Source organism: Papio anubis, chromosome 4, assembly GCF_008728515.1.
Source record: "Papio anubis isolate 15944 chromosome 4, Panubis1.0, whole genome shotgun sequence".
Lineage (NCBI taxonomy): Eukaryota > Metazoa > Chordata > Mammalia > Primates > Cercopithecidae > Papio > Papio anubis.
Window position 1 is genome coordinate 20,136,192 of NC_044979.1, and position 23,903 is coordinate 20,160,094.

The window sequence follows — 23,903 nt, forward strand, 5'->3', positions numbered from 1 at the left end:
ATGCCTTTCGTCAGCTTCTGAAAGTTCTCAGCCATTACATTCTGTCTTCGGATATTGCTTCCTTCCCATTCTCTGTACTTTCCGTCCTTCTTGGACTGCAATTACATCCATATTAGATCTTCAATAATGTCTTCTACTTTTCATCCTCCTCTTGTTGATGATGCTTCTTTCTGGATATTTTCTTAATTTTCTTCTAGCTCATTAATTCTCATTTCATGCTATGCCAAATCTGTTCTTAAGCCCTTCTACTGAGTTAATTTCAGATACTGTAATTTTCAGGGTTTTCTTTCTTTCTTTCTTTTTTAAAGACAGGGTCTCATCCTTTCACTTAGGCTGGAGTGCAGTGGCACTATCACTGCAGCCTTGAACTCCTGGGCTCAAGCAATCCCAGGAGCTCAGGTGGGAGCACCTCAGTCTCTCAAGTAGCTAGGAATACAAGCACATACCACTGTGCCCAGCAAATGTTTTGTTGGGATGGGGTCTCACTATGTTCACATTGTCTAATCTCCTAACAAACCTGGTTATTTCTAATTCTGTGAATATCGTTTTTCCAAAATTCATTATTGACTAAGTTAGAGGCCTAGATGTCTTCTTTGTCTTTCTGGTAAGGATTTACATTTGATTCTACCAGGAAACTTGAGGAGCCAGCCATATGACTTCACTTTAATCCAATTTTAAGTGCTGAGCTTTAGTCCCTGTGAGGAACTACTTACTAGCTAATTTATCTTTACTGTAATAGTGTAGACTTTCAGGGTACCAACTCAAGACAAGGAGACACATTGACCATGCATGATCCTTGCACTCCAGGCCGTGATTTCTCAGCTCTGTGAGCCTATTAAAATTACTCCTCATCTCTAGGCAAATACCTCAAGGGGAGTAAAAGGCCCCCGCCATCCTTAGCCCCAGCTCCAACCCAATCCTGTCCAATAATGCTTTACTATTTTATTAGCTCTAGCATTTCATATGGATAATTTCTGTATTTTGTGCAGGTTTTCTAGTCATTCTCACTGTTGGTCCAAATTATCCAGTCTGCCAGTATCAGGAGCCTAGACCATCATAAGCAATTATATTTTGTATCGATTTGAATCTTACTGTCTAAATCATCTGTTGCTGACCTGAATGATTGTTGAGATGAGATTTAAAAGTAAGCTTTGCTAGGAACTATAATGAACTGGAAAAGGCATGCCTCAAATGTTGACATGAATGTATACAGACCCAGGGCTAGAAGAGCTTCCATTTTCTCAAAAAAGCCAAAAATCTAGATATTTAAAAAATGTAAAATCTCCCCATTTTACAATGCTGGCAACTAGTTCTATATATTTTTAAACAGTGTGTTGGCCAGTGTTCTCAATTCAGGATGATTTTGCTCCATAGGATGTTGCCAATGTCTGGAGCCACATTTTGTTGTCACAACTGGGGAGGGTTAGAGGGTTGCTACTGGCAACTAGTTGGTAGAGGTCAAGGATGCTAACCACCATATAACACACAGATCAGTCCCCAACAATAAAGAATTACCTGGCCCAAAACGTCAGTAGTGTCAAAATTGATAAACCCGGGTATAGGCCAGCATACTGCTGGTTACACAAAACCTATTTGCAGACTGCCATTTGATGAGGGTTGGCAGCAGTCCTTTAGTCCTCTAAAGCTGCATATGAATCTACATACATAACCAAAGATGCTGGTACCTATGCTCTTTATGCTCTAATAACTGACAGTCTCGACATGTCAGTTTGTCACATGTCTCACAGTACAGCTTCAACTGCTCCTTTTTATGAAAAGGACAAAACACCGGTCGCTGGCTGGTGACACCAACTGCCTCTGCAGAAACAATGGGAGACAGAGAGAAGAAAATGAACATAATTGAATAGTAAATAATTATTCGATTGCCCATTTGAATTCACATCTATTGATATAAACACTACAGCTTCACCTATACCGTAACTTTCACTAAGAATTACAGATATTAAGATATCACATATTGTCAGCATTTCAGGGAAAAAAGCAAATAACCTTTCATTTTCCAGGAAGAAATTAAAATTAATTCAGAAGTAAATGAAAGAACTAAGTGTGTAGTTAAAAATATGTTTTATTGCATTAAAAAGCCTTAAGAAGACAGCCCTGGTAAATGAGTATGAACCACCTGGATGTCTTCTATCCCAAATATGGGAGGAGATTTTTTGAAAATGCAATTTGGAAAATCCAGCAGGGCACAGTGGCCCACGCCTGTAGTCTCAGCTATTCAGGAAGCTGAGTTGAGAGGATCAGTTGCTTGAGCACCAAGAGTTTGAGTCCAGCCTGGGAACATTGTAAGACCTCATAGACAGAGACAGAGAGGCAGAGAAAGAGATGGAAAGAGAGGGAGGGAGAAAGAAAATATAATAAAAATGTCTAAAAGGAGTAGTCAAATAACCTACTTTTGTAAAAATCCTAACAGAGGATACCCATTAACACAGAAATAATAATATTTTCCTTATTACACTCTAGTTTTCCAGTGTGGGAATAAAACTGGAAAATGTTTATGTCATGTTAAGTGAAAAAAATCAGAATATGAATAAATATGGTTAAATAGTAAACCTCAGTTATCTTACTAACAATTAAAGGCAAAATCCAAACATTTCAGAAATAATCCTACCTCCAGAGATTATTACTATTAATAACCTGGTGTGCATGCCTCTGGTTGTTTTTCTAAGTATGGAAGTACATATAGTATAGTGCAGTGTTACATTTTATAAAACAATAAATGGCAGTACATATATTGTCTTTTAAAGATTTTTTTTTCTCACTTAACTCTACCTTAGATGCCTTTCTGTATTAGTATATATATCCACCTCATTTCTTATTTATTAACTGTATAGTATTTCACAAAATAGATAAACCACTATACCGCTTGCTAAGGATATTTGTAAGTTATTCATTTTTCAGTACTGCAAATAATGCTGAAATAAACATATGAAAATTATAAATCATTTAAATGTTTCCATAAGATAAATTCCTAGTGGTAGAATTGTTAAAGGGTAATTCATACAGAGAAAAGCTAAATAATTGTGCCAATTTGTACTCCAACCAGTGTAGAGTGGCTATTAACCATATTAACAGGGGGAACTCTCAAAATTTTTCATCTTTGACAATTTAATAAATGCAAAAGACAGAAAGAGAGAAAGAGAGAAGACACATACGTCACTATCCTAGAATGCATTTCTTTAATAACTGAAATGAAACAATGTTCAGTAATTAGCCATTTGCATTTCTTTTTTTTTAATAATGCACAAATCAGTCCCCAGCAATAAAGAATTATCTAGCTCAAAATGTCAATAGTGTCAAAACTGACAAACTAGTATGCTGGCCTATACCAGGCATGGTGGCTCACATCTGTAATCCCAGCACTCTGGGAGCCCAAGGCGGGTGGATCACTTGAGGTCAGGAGTTCCAGACCAGCCTGGCCAACATGGTGAAACCCCATCTCTACTAAAAATACAAAAATTAGCCAGGCATGGTGGCACAGAGATTACATAATCCCAGGCACTTGGGAGGCTGAAGCAGGAGAATTGCTTGAACCCGGGAGGTGGAGCTTGCAGTGAACCGAGATCGCATCACTGCACTCCAGCCTGGGTCAGGGAGTGAGATTCTGTCTCAAGAAACAAAACAAAACACACACGCAAAAACCCTAAGGTAACCTGAGAGGAATGACAGATAAAATTAATGAACTAAAACATATAAAACTGATAATTAGATAAATAAATTCAAGAAGTATTTCTGAAGATACAAATATGTAAACACGTAGAATTCAGAATGAAAATGAGAGTAACCAGATAGAGAAAATCGGTAATATATTATATTAAAAGCACAACACATCAAGATGAAATATGGAATTAACTCCAGCAATGCAATTCTTTTTTTTTTTGAGACAGGATCTGATACTGTCGTGCAAGCGGAGTGTAATGGCAATGATCACAGGTCACTGCAGCCTCGAGCTCCTTGGTTCAAACGGTCCTCCCACCATCTCATCTCCCAGGTTGTTGGGATTACAAGCATGTACTATCACGCCCAGCTAATTTTCTTTTTTTTGTAGATAGGGTTTCGCCATGTTGCCAAGGCTGGTCTAGAACTCCTGGGCTCAGGCAATCATCCCACTTCGGCCTCCCAAAGTGCTGGTATTATACCAAGTCTTTCACTAGTATCAAACAACAAACACACAAAAAAAGGTTTTGCTACATTTTGATACATGCTATTACATGGATGAATCCTTAAAATATTACGCTAAGTAAAATAAGTTAGATATCAAAGAACAAATACCATGTGATTCCACTTGTGTGAAATATCCAGAATCAGCAAATTTACAGAGACAGAAAATAAAGGCTGGGTGTAGTGGCTCATGTTTGTAATCCCAGTAGTTTGGGAGGCCAAGGCTGGCGGATCACTTGAGGTCAGGAGCTCGAGACCAGCCTGGCCAACATGGTAAAACCCCATGTCTACTACAAATACAAAAATTAGCCACGCATGGTGGCGCACACCTGTAATCCCAGTTACAGGCAGGAGAATAGCATGAACTCAGGTAGCAGAGGTTGCAGTGAACTGAGATCGTGCCACTGCACTATAGCTAGCCTGCGTGACAAAGCAAGACTCAGTCTCACAAAAAAGAAAATAGGTTTGAAGTTACCAGGAGCTAGGGGAAGAAAAACGGAGTTATTACTATTTTTTTTCTTTTGAGACGGAGTCTCGCTCTGTCACCCAGGCTGGAGTGCAGTGGCGCGATCTGACTGCAAGCTCCGCCTCCCAGGTTCATGCCATTCTCCAGCCTCAGCCTCCCGAGTAGCTGGGACTACAAGCGCCCACCACCATGGCTGGCTAATTTTTTTGTACGTTTTTAGTAGAGATGGGGTTTCACCGTGTTAGCTAGGATGGTCTCAATCTCCTGACCTCGTGATCCACCCGCCTCAGCCTCCCAAAGTGCTGGGATTACAGGCATGAGCCACCGCGTCCAGCCAGAAAATTGGAGTTATTACTTAAAGGGTACAAAGATGCTGATTGGGGTGATAAACAAGTTTTGAAAATAGTAGTGATGCTTGCACAACGCGTAAATGTAATAAATGCCACTGAATTGTACATTTAATAGTTAAAATGACAAATTTTATGTTGCATGTATTTTACCAAATAAAAAATATATGAGTGAACTGTACATTAAAAACAAGACAATAAAACCAGAAATAATAATTACATAAAAAAGCCTCTCTGGCTATCCACATATCAGACAAATAATCATGATGCAGGTTTGCAACAAGAATACCAAAAGAAAAAGAGTTATAAAATATTTAAGCCCACTCTTTGTTGTTACCTTAGAGATAAAAGAAAAATAAGAAAAAGCAATTTTTTTCTCCATTTGTTCTATATTCACACCAGTTGAAGACATTTATAGAAGCAGGAGGACATGCAGTATGAATGTAAAACAGGGTTCTACATCTATTCACATTTTCCAACATTTTTAAGTATTTAAATTTCAATTATAATATAAACCTCTTTTACTTAAGAGTATATATTTAATACTTATCAAAATAAAAGTGTCAAAACAAGTCAATACAGGAAGGAAGAAAAGACGGGGAAAGATAGGAGAAAAAAAAAGAAAATAACTCATGTATTACCTGGAGATACTTCCTCTTTCTGTCTGACAGTATGGTCTTTTGTGAACTTTACCCTCTGATGAGCTCTGATACAAGTCTTGCAGAGCCATTCAACACACTCTACACAAAACCCATTAGCTTCTGCGTTGTCCTCACAGCTTGTACACACCTGACAATAAAAGAACCATGGCACATGAATTTTTGAGAAAATGAAAAGCTGGTCCTATCATGAGCTATATATACATGATACACCAACCATATCGGGCTAAATCAGTTAGCCTGCTAATGGTGTTGGGAAATTTTAAACTGACATTGTGTGTTACATTATACACATATGAAATGAAAATACTGTGCAGAGACAAGAATATAAGTACATTTTCTCCTTAATTCAGCATCCCAAATATTTCAACTAGGTATTTCCCAAACATTATGCTAGGTGTGAGAACAGAACAGTCAGGAAAAGCAAATGCGGTCCCTGCCCATATGATAACTACAGTCTTGTAAATACTGCAGGTTCAAATCCCAGTTCCCTCACTTACTAGCTCAGTGGTCTTGGGCAGGTTACATAGAATACTCATCTTTAATATAAGGGCAATGATACAGATATTACTGAGTAGTTGTGAAGATTAAATGTGAGGCAGATGCACATTATTAGAATAAGCATATCAATATATAACTACGAACAGAGAATTACCATAAAGGAAATATACGGAAAGTTGTAAGAACGTATGATGAAGAAATGGATCTCATTTTAGTGGGGCTGGAAGGCTAGGGAAAGCATGAAGAGGGATTACCCAGTGAAGGCTTTTACTTCTAGGAAGAGAGAACAGCATGTAGAAAAAGTCCCAGGCAAGAAGAGTAAGCAGGTTCAAAGAACTGAACGAAGGCAAGTATGACTGAAGTGGTGTGACTGAGGGGAAGACTGGCAAGAGAAGCTAGGACAAGAGACAGGGGCCAGATTAAGTGGAGTCACAAGATAATTTTGGTGTTTCTCCAAATAAGTCTATTAAAAGCTTTTAAGAAAGTGACATGGCCAGATTTGAATTTTTATGTCACAATGGCTACAATATAGAGAACAAATTACAAAAGGAGCAAAAGCGTTTCTGTATAATGACAAGCTAGGAGGATTTTTCAGTGGCTTTGGTGAGGGTTGCTGGAAGTGGGATGTGGAGATGAGAACAGGTTTGACAGCAAAAATTTTTTCCACTTCACTCAGTGGTTGACACTAACCAAATTCCAAATACCTGATAGGTCCATAAACCAAAATCTACCTTTTCTCTGGTCTTATCATCTTCAGTCTTTCTAACATCACTTGATACCACTGACTCCTGCTTCCTAGAAATCATGTGAATTCCTTAATACCTGCCAATCCTCCTATCAGATAGCCTGACTGTCACTGGATCCCACCCTTCTTCCTCTGATTCTGTAGTTTTTTATTATAGGGATTGATCTCATCTACTTCCTTAGCCTCACATAGCATCTCTAAAAGGATGTAATCTAAAATTTAATCTCCACAGTAAGCTATAAAAAGAAATAAGTAATTTCTATTTACACCACTCAGGAGAGATTACTAGTACATAAAGTAAAATAAAACAGGAAAAGCATGTGTGTGTAATGCTACTGCTTATTCAAGAAAGATGGTAATATGGTTTGGATCAGTGTGCCTGCCCAAATCTCATGCTGAACTGTAATCCCCAATGTTGGAGGTGGGGCCTGCTGGGAGGTAGGTGGATCACAGGAGTGATTTACCCCTTGGTGCTGTTCTCATGATAGTAATTGAGTTCTTACGAGATCTAGTTAAGTGTGTGGTGCCTCCCCACTCTCTCTTTTTCGCTCCTGCTCCATCCATGTGGATGAACCTGCTCTCTTCACATTCTGCCATGATGGTAAGCTGAGCAGATGCATAATGCTTCCTGTACAGCCTGCAGAACCATGGGCCAATTAAACCTCTTTTCTTTATAAGTTACCCAGTCTGATATTTCTTTATAGCAAAGTGAAACTGAGGAGTGGGGCACTGCTATAAAGATACCTTAAAATGTAGAAGCAGCTTTGGAACTGCGTAAGGGGCAGAATTTCAAACAGCTTGGAGGGCACAGAAAAAGGCAGGAAGGTGACAAAAATTGTGTCCTGGAGATTTGTTAAATTGTGACCAAAATGCTGATAGTAATATGGACAATGAAGTCCAGGTTGAGGAGGTCACAGATGGAAATAAACTTATTGGGAAATGCAGCAAAGGTCACTTTTGTTATACCTTGGCAAAGAGCTCGGTTGGACTGTGCCCCTGCTCTAGGGATCTGTGGAACTCTGAATTTGAGAGATGATTTAGAGTATCTGGTGGATGAAATTTCTAAGCAGCAAAGTGTTCAAGATGTGATCTGGCTGCTTCTAACAACCTATGCTCATATGCATGAGCAAAGAAATGACCTGAAGTTGGAACTTATATATTTAAAAGGGAAGCAGAGTATAAATGTTTGGAAAATTTGCAGCTTGGCCATGTGGTAGAAAAGAAAAGCCCATTTTTGGGGGAAGAATTCAAGAAGGCTGCAGAAACTGGGCATAGGGGGAAAGCCTTGAAGGCATTTCAGAGACATTCTGAGCAGCCACTCTTGTCACAGGCCCAGAGGCCTAGAAGGACTGAATGGTTCTGCAGGCCAGGCCAGGCTCAAGGGCTCACTCCCCTGAGAAGCCTCAGGACACTGCTCCCTGTATCCTAGCCTCTCCAGTTCCAGCCATGGCTCAAAGAGGCCCAGATATAGCTCAGGCCGCTGCTTCACAGGATGCAAGACATAAGCCTCGGCAGCTTTCACATGCTGTTAAGCCTACAGGTACACAGAATCCAAGAGGTGAGATTTGGGAACCTCTCTCTGCCTAGATTTCAGAAGATTTACGGAAAGGCCTGGATGTCCAAGCAGAAGCCTGCTGCAGGGGCAGAGCCTTCACAGAGAACCTCTACTCAGGCAGTGCAGAGGAGAAATGTGGGGCTGGAGCACCCACACAGAGTCCCCACTGGGGTCCTCCCAAGTGGAGCTGTGAGAAGAGTGCCACTGTCCTCCAGAACCCAGGAGGGCAGATCCACCAGCAGCTTGCACCTTCAGTCTGGAAAAGTCACAGATACTCAATGTCAACCCATGAGAGCAGCCTGCGAGAGCAGCTGTGGGGGCTGAACCCTGCAAAGCCACAGGTGTTAAGTACAGCTGCCCAAGGCTTTGGGAGCCCACCCCTTGTACCAGTGTGTCCTGGATGAGAGATGTGAAGTCAAAGGAGATTATTTTGGAGCCTTAAGATTTAATGACCGCGCTGCTGGGTTTTGGACTTGCACAAAGCCTGCAGCCCCTTTCTTTTGGCCGATTTCTCCATTTTGGAATGGGAGTATTTACCCAATGCCTGTACCCACAATGTATCTTGCAAGTAACGTAACATGTTTTTGACTTTACAGGCTCACGGGAGAAGAGACTTGCCTTGTCTTCTCATCTCAAATATGAGACTTAGGACTTTTTGAGTTAATGCTGAAATGGTTAAGACTCTGGGTGACTGTTGGGAGGCATGATTGTGTTTTGAAATGTGAGAAGGACATAAGATTTGGGAGGGGCTGGGGTAGAATGATATGGTTTAGATCTGTGTCCCTGACCAAATTTCATGTAGAATTGTAATCCCCAATGTTGGAGGTCGGACCTGATGGGAAGTGACTGGATCATGGGGGTGGATATCCCCCTTGGTGCTGTTCTCATGGTAGTGAGTTCACATGGAGATGTGTTCATTTAAAAGTGTGTGGCATGGCTGGGCGCGGTGGTTCACACCTGTAATACCAGCACTTTGGGAGGCTGAGGCAGGCCGATCACCTGAGGTCAGGAGTTCGAGACCAGCTTGGCTAACATGGTGAAACACTGTTTCTACTAAAAATACAAAAAATTAGCTGGGCATGGTGGCGCACACCTGTAAGACAAGCGTGCTGCCCCTTCGCCTTCCACCATGATTGTAAGTTTCCTGAGGCTTCCCCAGAAGCTTAGCAGATGCCAGCATCATGCTTCCTGTACAGCCAGTGAAACCGTGAGCCAATTAAACCTCTTTTCTTTATAAATTACCCAGTCTCAGGTATTTCTTTATAGCAATGCAAAAACAGACTAATACAGATGGGATGGAATGGGATAGCTTACTTTTAAATTGTACATTAACATAATATTTAAAAAGGAAGGATAATCCATGAAAGAGATTAAATAGTTACGTACGAGGTTGGGAAGAAATAAGGTAGATGGGTAGACAAGACAGGGATAGAAGTTTATAGATTTTCTTTTCAAACGACATGAATGTTTTATATGTAGTTATGCAATATTTTAAACATTTAAATTCCTAAATGTCAAAAGCAAAATTTAATAAATGAACCTGCCTAATCAAGTGGGTGGCTTAACTGCACAGAGAAGATTTATTTATTTCAGGTAACTTTAAAACATGATTTGGCTGGCTGGGCACAGTGGCTAACACCTGTAATCCTAGCACTTTGGGAGGCCACGGCAGGTGGAATGCCGGATGTGGCAGTGTGCGCCTGTAGTCCCAGCTACTCTGGAGGCTGATGCAGGAGAATTGCTTGAACCCAGGAGGTGGAGGTTGCAGAGAGCCAAGATCATGCCACTGCATTCCAGTCTGGGCAACAGAGTGAAACTCCTTCTTTTAAAAAAAAACAAAACAACAACAACAACAACAACAACAGAAACACATGATTTGATTGAATATCTCCAGTGCATACATATAACTACTGTCTTCCTTGCTTTCTGTTTTGATACAAACACTCTACAACTTCTATTTTCAGCTCCAACTCCACTCTACTATAAACTCTTATTCAGAAAGCAACATTTATGCTTTACAAGCTGGTTTCACATTCGAGTCTAACAACGGGTAATGCTGGAGGGAGAATGCAACGTCAGAAGAAGGCACTTGATTCTCATAGTCAGCTTCCTCTTTTCTTCCTATCTGCATGTAATTTCTGTGAGTATCACACCAGTGATGCAGCTTCATCCCAGCTGCAGCAGTTCCTTCCTATACTGGAGCTAGCTCCAGTTTGCAGACTTTCCAATATTTGTAGGACCAGCTTTACTGTAATCCACTTCAGAGATGCCAGCAACACTGCTTCTGCCCGTCAGAAGTCTGAGTCCGAAGTCAAACACCTAGACCCCATCACCAGCCAAGATGCACTTCCTTCGCAGGTGTTTAAGTTCCACGAGGCCTTTCCTCTGAGCTTTTATCTTTTAATAATTCCATCCTTTTGCATTTGTTCCCTCAGCTGCTTCTCAAAGTTGCTACCTCTGTGATACTTTAAGAATTGTATTTGTATCTTTTCAGAAAATCTTGTATCTAGTCTATAATTCTTTCTTTTCTTTTTTCTTTTTCTTTCTTTCTTTTTTTTTTTTTTTTTTGAGACAGAGTCTTGCTCTGTCACCCAGGCTGGAGTGCTGTGGTGCAATCTTGGCTCACTGCAACTCCCGCCTCTGGGTTCAAGCAATTTTCCTGCCTCAGCCTCCCAAGTAGGTGCCACCACGACTGGCTAATTTTCTTGTATTTTTAGTAGAGACAGGCTTTCACCATATTGGCCAGGCTGCTCTCAAACTCCTGACCTTGTGATCCACCTGCCTCGGCCTCACAAAGTATTGGGATTACAGGCATAAGCCACCATACCTGGCCTTATTTTAAGAAGTAAAATGATTCCTAATTGCACCAAGACTGTATTACATATTATGCATATAAATTATGCATATAATATATGTTACATGTATATTATACATACCTATAAACTTTTTTTCCTAGAGAAAACAAATTACATCAATGCAATTAAGAACCAACATTTTGGCTGGGTGCAGTGGCTCACACCTGTAATCCCAGCACTTTGGGAGGCTGAGGAGGGCAGATAACTTGAGGTTAGGAGTTTGAGACCAGCCTGGCCAACATGGTAAAACCTCGTCTCTACTAAAAATATAAAAATTAGCAGGGCATGGTGGTGAGCACCTGTAATCCCAGCTACTCAGGAGGCTGAGGCAGGAGAATCGCTTGAACCCGGGAGGCGGAGGTTGCAGTGAGCTGAGATCATGCCACTGCACTCCAGCCTGGGTGACAGAGCAAGACTCTTGTCTCAAAAACAAACAAACAAACAAAAAGTCAATATAGGCCGGGTGTGGTGGCTCATGCCTGTAATCCTATCACTTTAGGAGGCCGAGGCAGGCAGATCACCTGAGGTCGAGAGTTCAAGACCAGCTTGACCAACATGGAGAAACCCCATCTCTACCAAAAATACAAAATTAGCTGGGTGTGGTGGCACATGCGTGTAATCCCAGCTACTCGAGAGACTGAGGCAGGAGAATCGCTTGAACCTAGGAGGCAGAGGTTGCGGTGAACCGAGATCACACCATTGCACTCCAGCTTGGACAACAAGAGCAAAACTCCATCTCAAAATACAAAAAAAAAGTCAATATATACTTATACTTTCTTTTATAAATACAGTCTCTGTCGGGCGTGGTGGCTCACACCTGTAATTCCAGCACTTTGGGAGGCCGGGGTGGGTAGATCACAAGGTCAGGAGTTTGAGACCAGCCTGGTCAACATGGTGAAACACTGTCTCTACTAAAAATACAAAAAATTAGCCAGGCGTGGTGGCACGCGCCTGTAGTCCCAGCTACTCGGGAGGCTGAGGCAGGAGAACTGCTTGAACATGGGAGGAGGAGGTTGGACTCCAGTCTGGGCAACAGAGCGAGACTCCGTCTCTAAATAAATAAATAAATAAATAAATAGTCTCTGTTAGATAATTCCCTGAAAGGCCTAGATAGGTGACCAACTCAATGATGATGAGCACCCATCGTACCATACTGTGATCTCCAAATATTATTTCCCATGAAAAGGAATCAAGGCACCTAGGAGAAATGGATGCTTCAAGGTCTAGAACAGAAAATGACAGAAAAAACAGCAAGGGAGAGAGCAATGACTACTACAGACTCAAACAGAGGGACACAGACACACACACACACATATACACACAAACACACACACACATACTCCTCTCATTAGTCACCTCTGAAGAATCCTAAGAAATTAACTCACTGCTCTAAAAATTGTCAACTAAAGGGAAGGAATCAAAATTGAACTGAACCTTCCTGGATGAACCGTAGGTCAGGGTAATCAAAGAATTGATGAAGGAAGCTTTCTCTTTCTATTCCAGTTAAGAAATAAAGAGGAATAATAGAATTAAAATGTCACTATTTTTCAAAGCCCTCATGAAATAAGCAATCTTGGCAGTGATCATTAATGGCCACTAACATCAGAAAAAAGAAAGACAGCCAGACACCATATGCTTCCTGATGAGCATACACATGGACATATGGATCAAAGTATTCTTACCCTTCTCTCGCAATGGAACCAGAACCTAAACAAGCCACTACGTTTCATTTTAATTCACAGTTTCACAAAACATAGAATCAGCATGTTAAATGACTTTATGGAAATTATCAGCAAAATTCAGAATAAAACTAACTCTTTTGAATATGCAACCCAGTTTATGCAACGAAAACGTTAAATGGGAAGAAAAGGAAAGCAAGAGAAGCAAAGGGGTAACTTGAGATTAATTAAAAGATAGTTTTGAGACAAATCAACCAAATGTACTGTGTAGGCCTTGTTGGATCCTTATGGAAACAAACCACTGTTTTAAAAAAAAACCTGTAATAATTAGATCCATTTGATTACTGCTTAGATATTTGATAACAATAAGAGATCATTAAGCATTTGAAATTTATTTATTTATTTATTTTTTTGAGATAGGGTCTCACTCTGTCACCCAGGCTGGGGTGCAGTGGCGTAATTATGGCTCACTGCAGCCTCCATCTCCTTGAGTGCAGGTGATCCTCCAACCTCAGCCTCCCAACTAGCTGGGACTACAGGTGCACACCACCACACCCAGCTTGCTTGCTTTTCTTTCTTGTTCGTTCTTTCGTTCGTTCGTTTGTTCGTTCATTCATTCATCTATTCATTCGCTCAGACAGGATTTCACCATGTTGCCCAGGCTGGTCCTTTTATTTTTACATAGAAATTCATATGGTAGTTATGTTTACAGAAAAAATATTTTAGGCCGGGCGCGGTGGCTCAAGCCTGTAATCCCAGCACTTTGGGAGGCCGAGACGGGCGGATCACGAGGTCAGGAGATCGAGACCATCCTGGCTAACACAGTGAAACCTCGTCTCTACTAAAAATACAAAAACTTAGCCGGGCGAGGTGGCAGGCGCCTGTAGTCCCAGCTACTCGGGAGGCTGAGGCAGGAGAATGGCGTGAACCCGGGAGGCGGAGCTTGCAGTGAGCTGAGATCCGGCCACTGCACTCCAGCCTGGGTGACAGAGCGAGACTCCGTCTCAAAAAAAAAAAAAAAAAGAAAAAAGAAAAAATATTTTATTTAAGTACATGCCAAAATATTTACAGATGAGGCCGGGCGCGGTGGCTCACCCTTGTAATCCCAGCACTTTGGGAGGCCGAGGTGGGTGAATCACCTGAGTTCAGGAGTTCGCAATCAGTCTGGTCAACATAGTGAAACCTTGTCTCTACTAAAAACACAAAAATTGGCCAGGTGTAGTGGTGGGCGCCTATAATCCCAGCTACTTGGGAGACTGAGGTTGCAGTGAGCCAAGACCTCGCCATTGCACTCCAGCCTGGGCAACAAGAGCGAAACTCCGTCTCAAAAAATAAAAATAAAAAATTAAAGATGACATTACATAACGGCTGGAATTAACATCAATGTAATCTAGTGGTTGGGGGTAATCAGAGTATGCACAAAACAAGAGTTGATGGCTATTGATCTAGGTGATGGGTCCACAGACGTTTGTTATGTCAACTGTTTCTTTGGTAATGCTTGAAATTATCTACAACAAAAAGTTTTTAAAACTTTTCAAAATCTCCAGCTATGAACTCTCTTTAGAGCACCATTCTAACCATGGATGATGACATCTCTACAGTCTCACAGGCAATGCAAACTCAATCACATTCAAAACCTACCTACCTCCTACCCTCTTTATCATGATCTCTGTGAAAGGCACCATCCAGGCAGTAAAACATCTCTCACCTTCCACACCCAGTCAGGCATATCAAGTTCTCTCTGGGTGGTAACTTCCTTTCCTTATTGCTACCATGCTAATTCAGCTCCCACTACCTCTTGCTAAGTACTGCCTGGTTTCAATTCATCCCCCATATGACCTCTCCACTCTCCATCCTTACCAAATGCCCCCAGCAGCACCCTACTCTCATACCACATTTCCTACCTCAACCCATGCATGCCCAGTGTCAACATTTAGGTTGTCTATTGGACTCCATCTCTAGTTTAACTTCTTCCTACTATGTTTCTGTGACAGAAGCAGACTAAATAAACATAAACATACTGAAAACTAATTGATCACATGGAGGTAATAAAGCAGCCTCTTAAACTTGTCCTTTGGATTAGAATCCCTTTAACTCTCATGTCCTATTATCATCATTTCATGTCATACGAATATCCTACCTGGTTGACATTTATTTATGCTACTTTACATTTGAGGATTATTTATGCTACTGTATTTTTTAGTTTTCTGGATTGAGCATGCACATGTACTACTATGAATATGACTAATGAATATCTAGGATATCTAGGATAGCTACATGTGACACGATAGGTGTCACAAGTAAAGCAAAGTGACATGACACAATGGAAGACGGAAACAAAATCGTTTGTATTTAGAAGAGAACTTTCAGAGGACTTCAGTGCTCAACACTGTAACCTACATAAATAATTATGTTTCTTTCTTTAAGGGTGGTTTCACAATTAAATAATTAGAAAGTTTATCTCCCGCAGCAAGCCTGTCTGTTTTGGCCTTTGATAAGGTTCACATCAGGAAGAATTGTGGATACTTTCCAAACTACAAAAACAGGTATTTTAGTCAGTAGTGGCTATGTTCATTTAAAGTGAACCTTAAATTCCTGTAGCTCTACCAAGGAACAAAAAACTAAAAATTCAACAGAAAGTACAGAAATTAACCACGTGATTACTAAAGAGTCCTGAAAAACATAGCTAGTAATTGCTTTTCCCTAACCAGATTTAGTTCTTTCCCAGATCTTCTGGGAACTGCTTAGAGGAATCATCAATGAATCATAAGCCAAAAGTAGACTAATACACTATACTCAGCACAAGCTGTAGAATTAATCTCAACATGGCTATCCCCCACTGGAGCACTATAGATTATGCATGATAGATTTGACATCTAGATTTAAGAAGCCAACAGAGATGTTCTACGTGTGGGTTACAGAAGTTAGAAAGAAAATAAAAACACCATTGGATCTCTAAATCCAACACCTTGGACAATGCTACCAAATGAGGCTTTAGTTAGCTGGACATGGTGGCATAAACCTGAAGTCCCAGTGACTCAAGAGGCTACGGTGGGAGAATCACTTGAGCCCAGGAGTTGGAGACTGCAGTGAGCTATGACTACATCACTGAACTCCAGACTGGCTGACAGAGTGAGACCCTGTCACTACTACTACTACTACTACTACTACTACTACTACTACTACTACTACTGCTACTACTACTACCACCACCACCACCGCCACCACTACCACCACCACCACCCCTTCCCCAAAAAACACCACCACCACCACCACCACCACCACCACCACCACCACCACCACCACCCCTTCCCCAAAAAATAAATGAAGCTTTCAAAGTAACACCATGTAGAAAAGACGGCTTTCTTAAAAATGTAAAAACTTTACAGATCAAAGACATGGAGTCTTTCATATGTATCATTATAGAGCTTATCATTAAAATAGAAAAAAAGTGAAAAACTGAGCTTGAAATAAAAATCTCATTGTCAATACACAGTAAAAGTACAAAGAAATGAAATAATGTCAAATATAGAATAATGGTTTCTCTGGAGGAGATTGGAATGTGGGTATGCAATCAAGAGTTTCTGGATTGTCCCTGTTTCACTGTTTAATTTCTTAAGGTGAATTATTTATTATTCTTTATATTCCTTTTAAAATGTTATATAATTTTATAGATCAATTATCTAATGTTTGGCTCCTTTTAAAGACCTCCAGCATTTTAGGTTGCCTCATCAATAGTTGGCAAAAGAGGCTAGGCATGGTAGCTTACACCTATAAACCCAACACTTTGAGAGGCCGAGGTGAGTGGATTACTCGAGGTCAGGAGTTCGAGACCACTATGGCCAACACAGTGAAAGGCCATGTCTACTAAAAATACAAAAATTTGCCGGGCATGGTGGCGCACGCCTGTAATCCCAGCTACTCATGAGGCTGAGATGAGAGAAGCACTCGAACCCAGGAGGAGGAGGTGGAAATGAGCCAAGATCGTACCACTGTCCTCCAGCCTGGGGAACAGTGCAAGACTCCATCTCAATTTAAAAAAAAAAAAAGAAGAAAAAGAGGCTGGGCGTGGTGACTCATACCTGTAATCCCAGCACTTTGGAAGGCCAAGGCAGGAGGATCACGAGGTCAGGAGATCGAGACCATCCTGGCTAAAACAGTGAAACCCCATCTCTACTAAAAACACAAAAAATTAGCCAGGCGAGGTGGTGGGCGCCTGTAGTCCCAGCTACTTGGGAGGCTGAGGCAGAAGAATGGCATGAACCCGGGGGGCGGAGCTTGCAGTGAGCCGAGATTGCGCCAACTGCACTCCAGCCTGGGCAACAGAGTTGAGACTCTGTCTCAAAAAAAAAAAAAAAAAAGAGCTGGCAAAAGGTTCAAGACGTAATACACTTACCTGATTTGACTTTTCTACTGTACTGCTGGGAACCTCAGTAGTGTCCTTCACAAAAAAGTTATCTATGATGTGTCTCTCTGCACATTCTTGGCTGCAAACTGGGCATCGAATGACTCCAACTGGGAAAAACAAAATTATATTCTAAGTTTTAATACAAATATACTGAGTACTTAACCAACACATCCCATTCAAACTGTGACTTGGTTCTTTTTCAATGTCCATTCTTTTTAAATTCATACCTGTTGTCACTTAAAAACAATTGTCTGTGTAAATATACTGATTTTATCTATACATCACACATGAAATACTAAACGATGCATAAATTCTTCATAATTTTAAATGAAATGCCTCCCTTCCCCCACATCACCATGGGCTAAATGCTTTTACTGTTTAGCAACTTCTCTAGCAGTGGTTTTCCAACAGAAATGTACAGAACCATATGGGAGATTTTCAAAAGAACAAGGAGCTCAGGTTTTCTCTAGAGCTACAAAATGAGGATTTCTGGAAGTAGAACAGAGACACATGCTCCTTTTGTTTAAAATCTCCACAGAGATTGTGAAACACCATTTCCTTTTAACAAATGCAAACAGTATTCCTTTGAACAAAAAATAATAGTCTTTCGTAGTGCTTGGTAAAACAATAAATAACAACAAACGAGTTAAAACTGTAATATAAACTTGATGCCATATAATTTATACTATGGAAGACTGCAGTAAGGTTCCCAGATAGATTTTTTAATGAAATGCATAAGAATAAACACAAAGTAATCCAAAGGCCAATTTCATTTGTATAAACAAATAACAAACAAAAATTTAATTTAAAAAAAATTTTTTACAATAGCAACAAAAATGCATTAAGTACTTAGAAATAAATTTTAAAAGATTGTGAAGGTTATTGTGCAGGAAAATATTAAGCTATATTTAAAAACATTTTAAAACATCTAAATCATGAAGAAAGCATGTTCATGATGGTAAAGATACCAATACTCCCACAACCATATCTATAGATTCAATGCAGCTCTAGTAACAATCCCAAAGGAAATTTCCATAGAATTTTGACAAGCTGAGGGGACATGCCTCCCAACTAATAATATCTACTATATATAAAGCTATAACAATTAAAATGGTGTGATATTTTGTAAGGCTTACATAAATGTACACTTTATATATATCAGATGTTCACTAGAAATCAGTGGGGAAAGGGATGAACTTTCCATGTTGCTGGAACAATTATTGGGGGTGGAGAATGAAATTAGATCCCTACTTTGATCCAAAAAAATATATATATTTTGAGTAGATTAACAACTATAAGACTTTCACAAGAAAATGTAAGAGAATATCTTTGTGACCTTGGAGTACAAATTTATTGGAATAAATTTTTAAGCAAGATACAAAAAGCAAGAGCTATAAGGGAGGCCGGGCGCGGTGGCTCAAGCCTGTAATCCCAGCACTTTGGGAGGCCGAGGCGGGTGGATCACGAGGTCAGGAGATCGAGACTATCCTGGCTAACATGGTGAAACCCCGTCTCTACTAAAAATACAAAAAACTAGCCGGGCGTGGTGGCGAGCGCCTGTAGTCTCAGCTACTTGGGAGGCTGAGGCGGGAGAATGGCGTGAACCCGGGAGGCGGAGCTTGCAGTGAGCCGAGATCAAGCCACTGCACTCCAGCCTGGGAGCACAGCGAGACTCCGTCTAAAAAAAAAAAAAAAAAAAAAAGAGCTATAAGGGAAAGATTAATATATCCACCTTTGTTACAGTTCTTTGTTACAGATCTACAGCTAGTGAAAATATTACCATGAACAAAATGAGAAGACAAGCCTCAAGCTGGAAGATCTATGTAAACACACAGTACTAGTAAAGAATTAATACTTAAAATCTAGAAAGATGTCACAATGCATTTCAGAGAAAAGAAAGATGGAGTAAACCTAATTTTCATTATGCTTCCAGTTTCACACAGCTAAGAACTCTAGACATTCTACATAAAACATTCAGTGTTACCCCCATTTTACAGATGAGGAAACTGGGTGCTATGACTGGCCTGCGGTCACACAACCACTAATGACATGTCATGTGCACACTCTACATGGTAAGTATTAAAATGGAGATAGAGCATAGACTTTAAAACTGTACAAGACCTAGATCAGCCCTCTTCATTGATTGCTCTGTAACTCCTTTTTTTTTTTTTTGAGACGGAGTCTCATTCTGTCACCCAGGCTGGAGTACAATGGTGCGATCTTGGCTCACTGCAACCTCTGCCCCTCTGGTTCAAGCGATTCTCCTGCCTCAGCCTCCTGAGTAGCTGGGATTACAGGCATGCATCACCACGCCCGGCTTATTTTTGTATTTTTAGTAGAGACGGGGTTTCATTATGTTGGTCAGGGTGGTCTCGAACTCCTGACCTCGTGATCCACTGTGCCCAGGCTCGATTGCTCTGTAACTCCTCCTAATCAATCTTTTTGAGCCTCTGTTTCGTCTTCTGTAAAACAGTAATAAATGATAATCATGATGATAGTTATCCTATTGAGAACTTGCTGTGTTCTAGTTATTGTGCTCAATATTCCACTTCCATTAGAACAACTCTGAGGCAGGATTGTTGTAAGGATTTTATATGAGTAAATGCACAGAACCGGTCTAGCCTCGGTTGGTACCTGGTAAACCTGGGCAGTAACCCCTGTACTGTCCAGCTAAAATCAGATGACAATAGCTGGCTCTTTCTGAATCAGGTAAATGAGGACCAGCACAATCTCATCTACACTGACTCCCTCAAAGTATGATCTCTAAGGCTACAAATAAATTCTGAGTCATGGATATACCTCTGCCTAATAAGGAACAATTGAAACCAAATGTTAGTAAATCCCAAATTTACATCTCTACCAGAACGTCATTCCCAAGCCCCAGGTGTATCTTTTTTCCAGTAATAGAAAAACAAAGTACTACATATTACACAGTAAATACAATCATGAGGTGCATGACATGACGGGTTTTTTTGTTGTTGTTGTTGCTGTTTTTTTTTTTGTTTTTTGTTTTTGAGACAGAGCCTCGCTCTGTCATCCAGGCTGGAGTGCAGTGGTGCGATCTTGGCTCACTGCAACCTCTGCCTACCTGGTTCAAGCGATTCTCCTGCCTCAGCCTCCCAAGTAGCTGGGACTACAGGCACCCGCTACCATGCCTGGCTAATTTTTTGTATTTTTAGTAGAGATGGGGCTTCACCATGTTAGTCAGGATGATCTTGATCTTCTGACCTCATGATCCATCCATCTCAGCCTCCCAAAGTACTGGGATTACAGGCGTGAGCCACCTCGCTTGGCCACTGCATAATGTTTTTTTAGCCAACAATGGATCACATATATGTCAGTGGTATCATAAAATTATAATGAAGCTGAAGGCCGGGTGTGGTGGCTCACACCTGTAATCCCAGCAATTTGGGAAGCTGAGGTGGGTGGATCACTTGAGGTCAGGAGTTCAAGACCAGCCTGGTCAACATGGGGAAACCCTGTCTCTACTAAAAATACAAAAATTGGCCGAGTTCAGTGGAATGTGCCTGTAGTCCCAGCTACTCGGGAGGCTGAGGAAGGAGAATTGCTTGAACCCAGGAGGCAGAGGTTGCAATGAGCCGAGATCGCACCACTGCACTCCAGCCTGGGCAACAGAGTGAGACTCCATCTCAAAAAATAATAATAATAATAAATAAAAAATAAATAAAATGGAGCTGAAAAATTCCTATCACCTAGTGAAAGCTGCAGTAATATTGATAATATTGTAAGTGCAATACATTACTCATGTGTTTAGGGTGATGCTGGTATAAACAAGCCTACTGAGCTGCCAGTCATATAAAAGTACATAATGTTCTAGGCCCCCTTCATATGCACTCATCACTCACTACCCTACTCACCCAGAACAAATTCCAGTCCTTCAAGCACCACTCATAAGTGCTCTATACAGGTGTACCTTATTTTTTATCTTTTACATTGTATTTTTCTAGGTTTTAGATATGTTTAGATGTACAAATACCATTGTGTTACAGATGAACACTACAGTATTCAGTACAGTAACATGCTGTACAGATTTGTAGCCTAGGAATAACAGGCTGTACCATATTCTCCTGGTGTGCAGTAGGCTATACCATATAGGTTTGTGTAAGTACACCCTATGATATTTATACAATAAAATTGCCAAAATTGCACCACCATGTCTGGATAATTTTATTTTTTTATGAACAGACAGGGTCTCACTATATTGCCCCAGCTGCTCTCAAACTCCTGGGCTCAAGGGATCCTCCTGTCTTGGCCTCCCAAAGTGCTGGGATTACAGGCATAAGCCATGGTGCCTGGCCTTATTTCTTTTTTTTCCTTTTGGCGGGGTGGGGAGACAGTCTCACTCTGGTTGCCCAAGCTGGAATGCAACAACATGATCTTGGCTCACTGCAGCCTCCACCTCTCAGGCTCAGGTGAATCTCCCACCTCAGCCTCCTGAGTAGCTGGGACTACAGGCCTGTGCCACCACACTCCACTAATTGTTTTGTATTTTTAGTAGAGACAGAGTTTCACTATGTTGTCCAGGATGGTCTCAAACTCCTGGACTCAAGCAATCCGCCTATCTCAGCCTCCCAGAATGCTGGGATTACACGCATAACCCACCACACCTGGCCTCTTATTCCTTTTTTCTACAAATGAAATGTTTCAAGCTTTTGGGTTTTGAGATGTGAATATGATTTGTTATCTCCTTTCTGTGAAGTTTTAGTTTCTAAACCTAAGCATAATGCAGGGCTTATGTTTTGACATTATGTGCTAGGAATGGCTCGTACTTCTTTGACTGCCCAGCTCCACAAAAGAGATGTACGTGGATTTAAAGTCTCTTATTACACACGGTAGATCACAACACAAGTGAGTTAAATGACAGGATCATGAGATGGATCACCACCAATCTGGCAACTTTATTCCAACATCCACGGCACACAAGGGAAAAGATATATATATATATATATATATAGCCAAATAGTGCTGTCCGTGGTCCTGTCAATACCACTAATGGTTTTGACTCCTACATACATAACAAAAAAACAAAAAACAAGTAAATGCTATCTACAAGAAATCTACTTCAAATATACAGAGAGAGGTTAAAGGAAAACAAACAAACAAACAAACAAACAGGATGCTAACAGATACACATTCAAACAATAAGCATATGTACAGGGCAGTGCTCCAGGTGGCTCTGAATCAAGCCAGTTCCCTGCTCTGCCCCACACCTCTGTGTAACTGTATAACATACTGGGAATGAAGCATCCTGAGACAAGGAGGAGCTGGTTGGAAGAGCCTCAGTTTCTGTTCCTGTCATTCCCTCCACCCTCAAACAGGATGTCCTCTAATCTTTAGCCCAGTGAATCATGTTGCCCTTGGGACATAAACCTTCTTTCCTGGGTCCCCTAGCTGTGGTCCACAGACTATCCACTCTGGGCAGCTTTCCCAAGCCTTGAGGGACTGATTTGCAATGAATGCTAGGCTTCTCCTGTCCCTTGCTGCCCATCTGTGGGTAATAAAACTGGGCTTCATGTAAGTTGTTCTGCTTATGAATGTTTTGACTCACTGGACTCAGGCAAGTAGTAAAAATGCAGCCCAAGATATAGTGAGCTAAAATGGTAACTAGTACACAGTGAACATCCTTCATAATATGAAACCAGGAGGACTTAATAATGCTCTCAAAGCAGACTTCAGAACAAGGACTATTTACAAGAGATAAAGTGAGAACATTGAGTAATGATAAAGGGGTTAACTCATCAAGACATAATCCTAAATGCATATGCATCTAATTAACAGAGCTTCTGAAAAAACAATGTAGAAATTGATACAGCTAAAAAAAAAAAAAAACCGACAAATCCACATTCCATTTGTTGATTTCAACTCTCCCCTCTCAGAAATCAATGGAGCAGTAGACAGAAAAATCAGTAAACATATAGAAGACTTGAACAAAAGAATCAAACCTGATCCAACTGACATTTAAAAAAACAATCTGAGCAGGCCAGGCGTGGTGGCTCACGCCTGAAATCCCAACACTTTGGGAGGCCAAGGCAGAAGGATCACCTGAGGTCAGGAGCTGAAGACCAGCCTGGTCAAACCCTGTCTCTACTAAAAGTACAAAATTAGCCAGGCATGGTGGCGCATGCCTGTAATCCCAGCTACTTGGGAGGAGGAGGGAGAACTGCTTGAAGCCAGGAGGCAGAGGTTGCAGTGAGCTGAGATCATACCACTGCACTCCAGTCTGGGCGAAACTCTATCTCGGGGAAAAAAAAAAAAGAAAAGAAAAGAAAGAGAAAGAGAAAGAAAAAACAATGTGAGCAGAAGGCACATTCTTTAAGCACGCACGAGATATTCACAAGATATAACATATACAGGAAAATAAAACATGTGTAAATAAATTTATAACTAAACCGACACAGGGGGCCGGGCACAGGGGCCATGCCTATAACCCCAGTACTTTGGGAGGCCAAAGTGGGAGGATCACTTGAGCTCAAGAGTTCCAGACC

General features: G+C 40.9%; 1 protein-coding gene across 2 annotated transcripts in view; it reads right to left on the minus strand.

Annotated features, from left to right (window-relative positions):
* Nucleotides 1–23,903, minus strand: part of TRIM24 (tripartite motif containing 24) — a 123,390-nt gene that overhangs the window by 61,144 nt on the left and 38,343 nt on the right. For both annotated transcript variants that reach the window (XM_003896656.3, XM_003896655.4), the window contains exons 2-4: nt 17,386–17,504; nt 5,637–5,784; nt 1,686–1,818 (exon numbers count right to left, since the gene is read on the minus strand). In XM_003896656.3, coding sequence (XP_003896705.1) covers nt 1,686–1,818; nt 5,637–5,784; nt 17,386–17,504 — 400 coding nt within the window. The remainder of the gene's footprint in view (nt 1–1,685; nt 1,819–5,636; nt 5,785–17,385; nt 17,505–23,903) is intronic.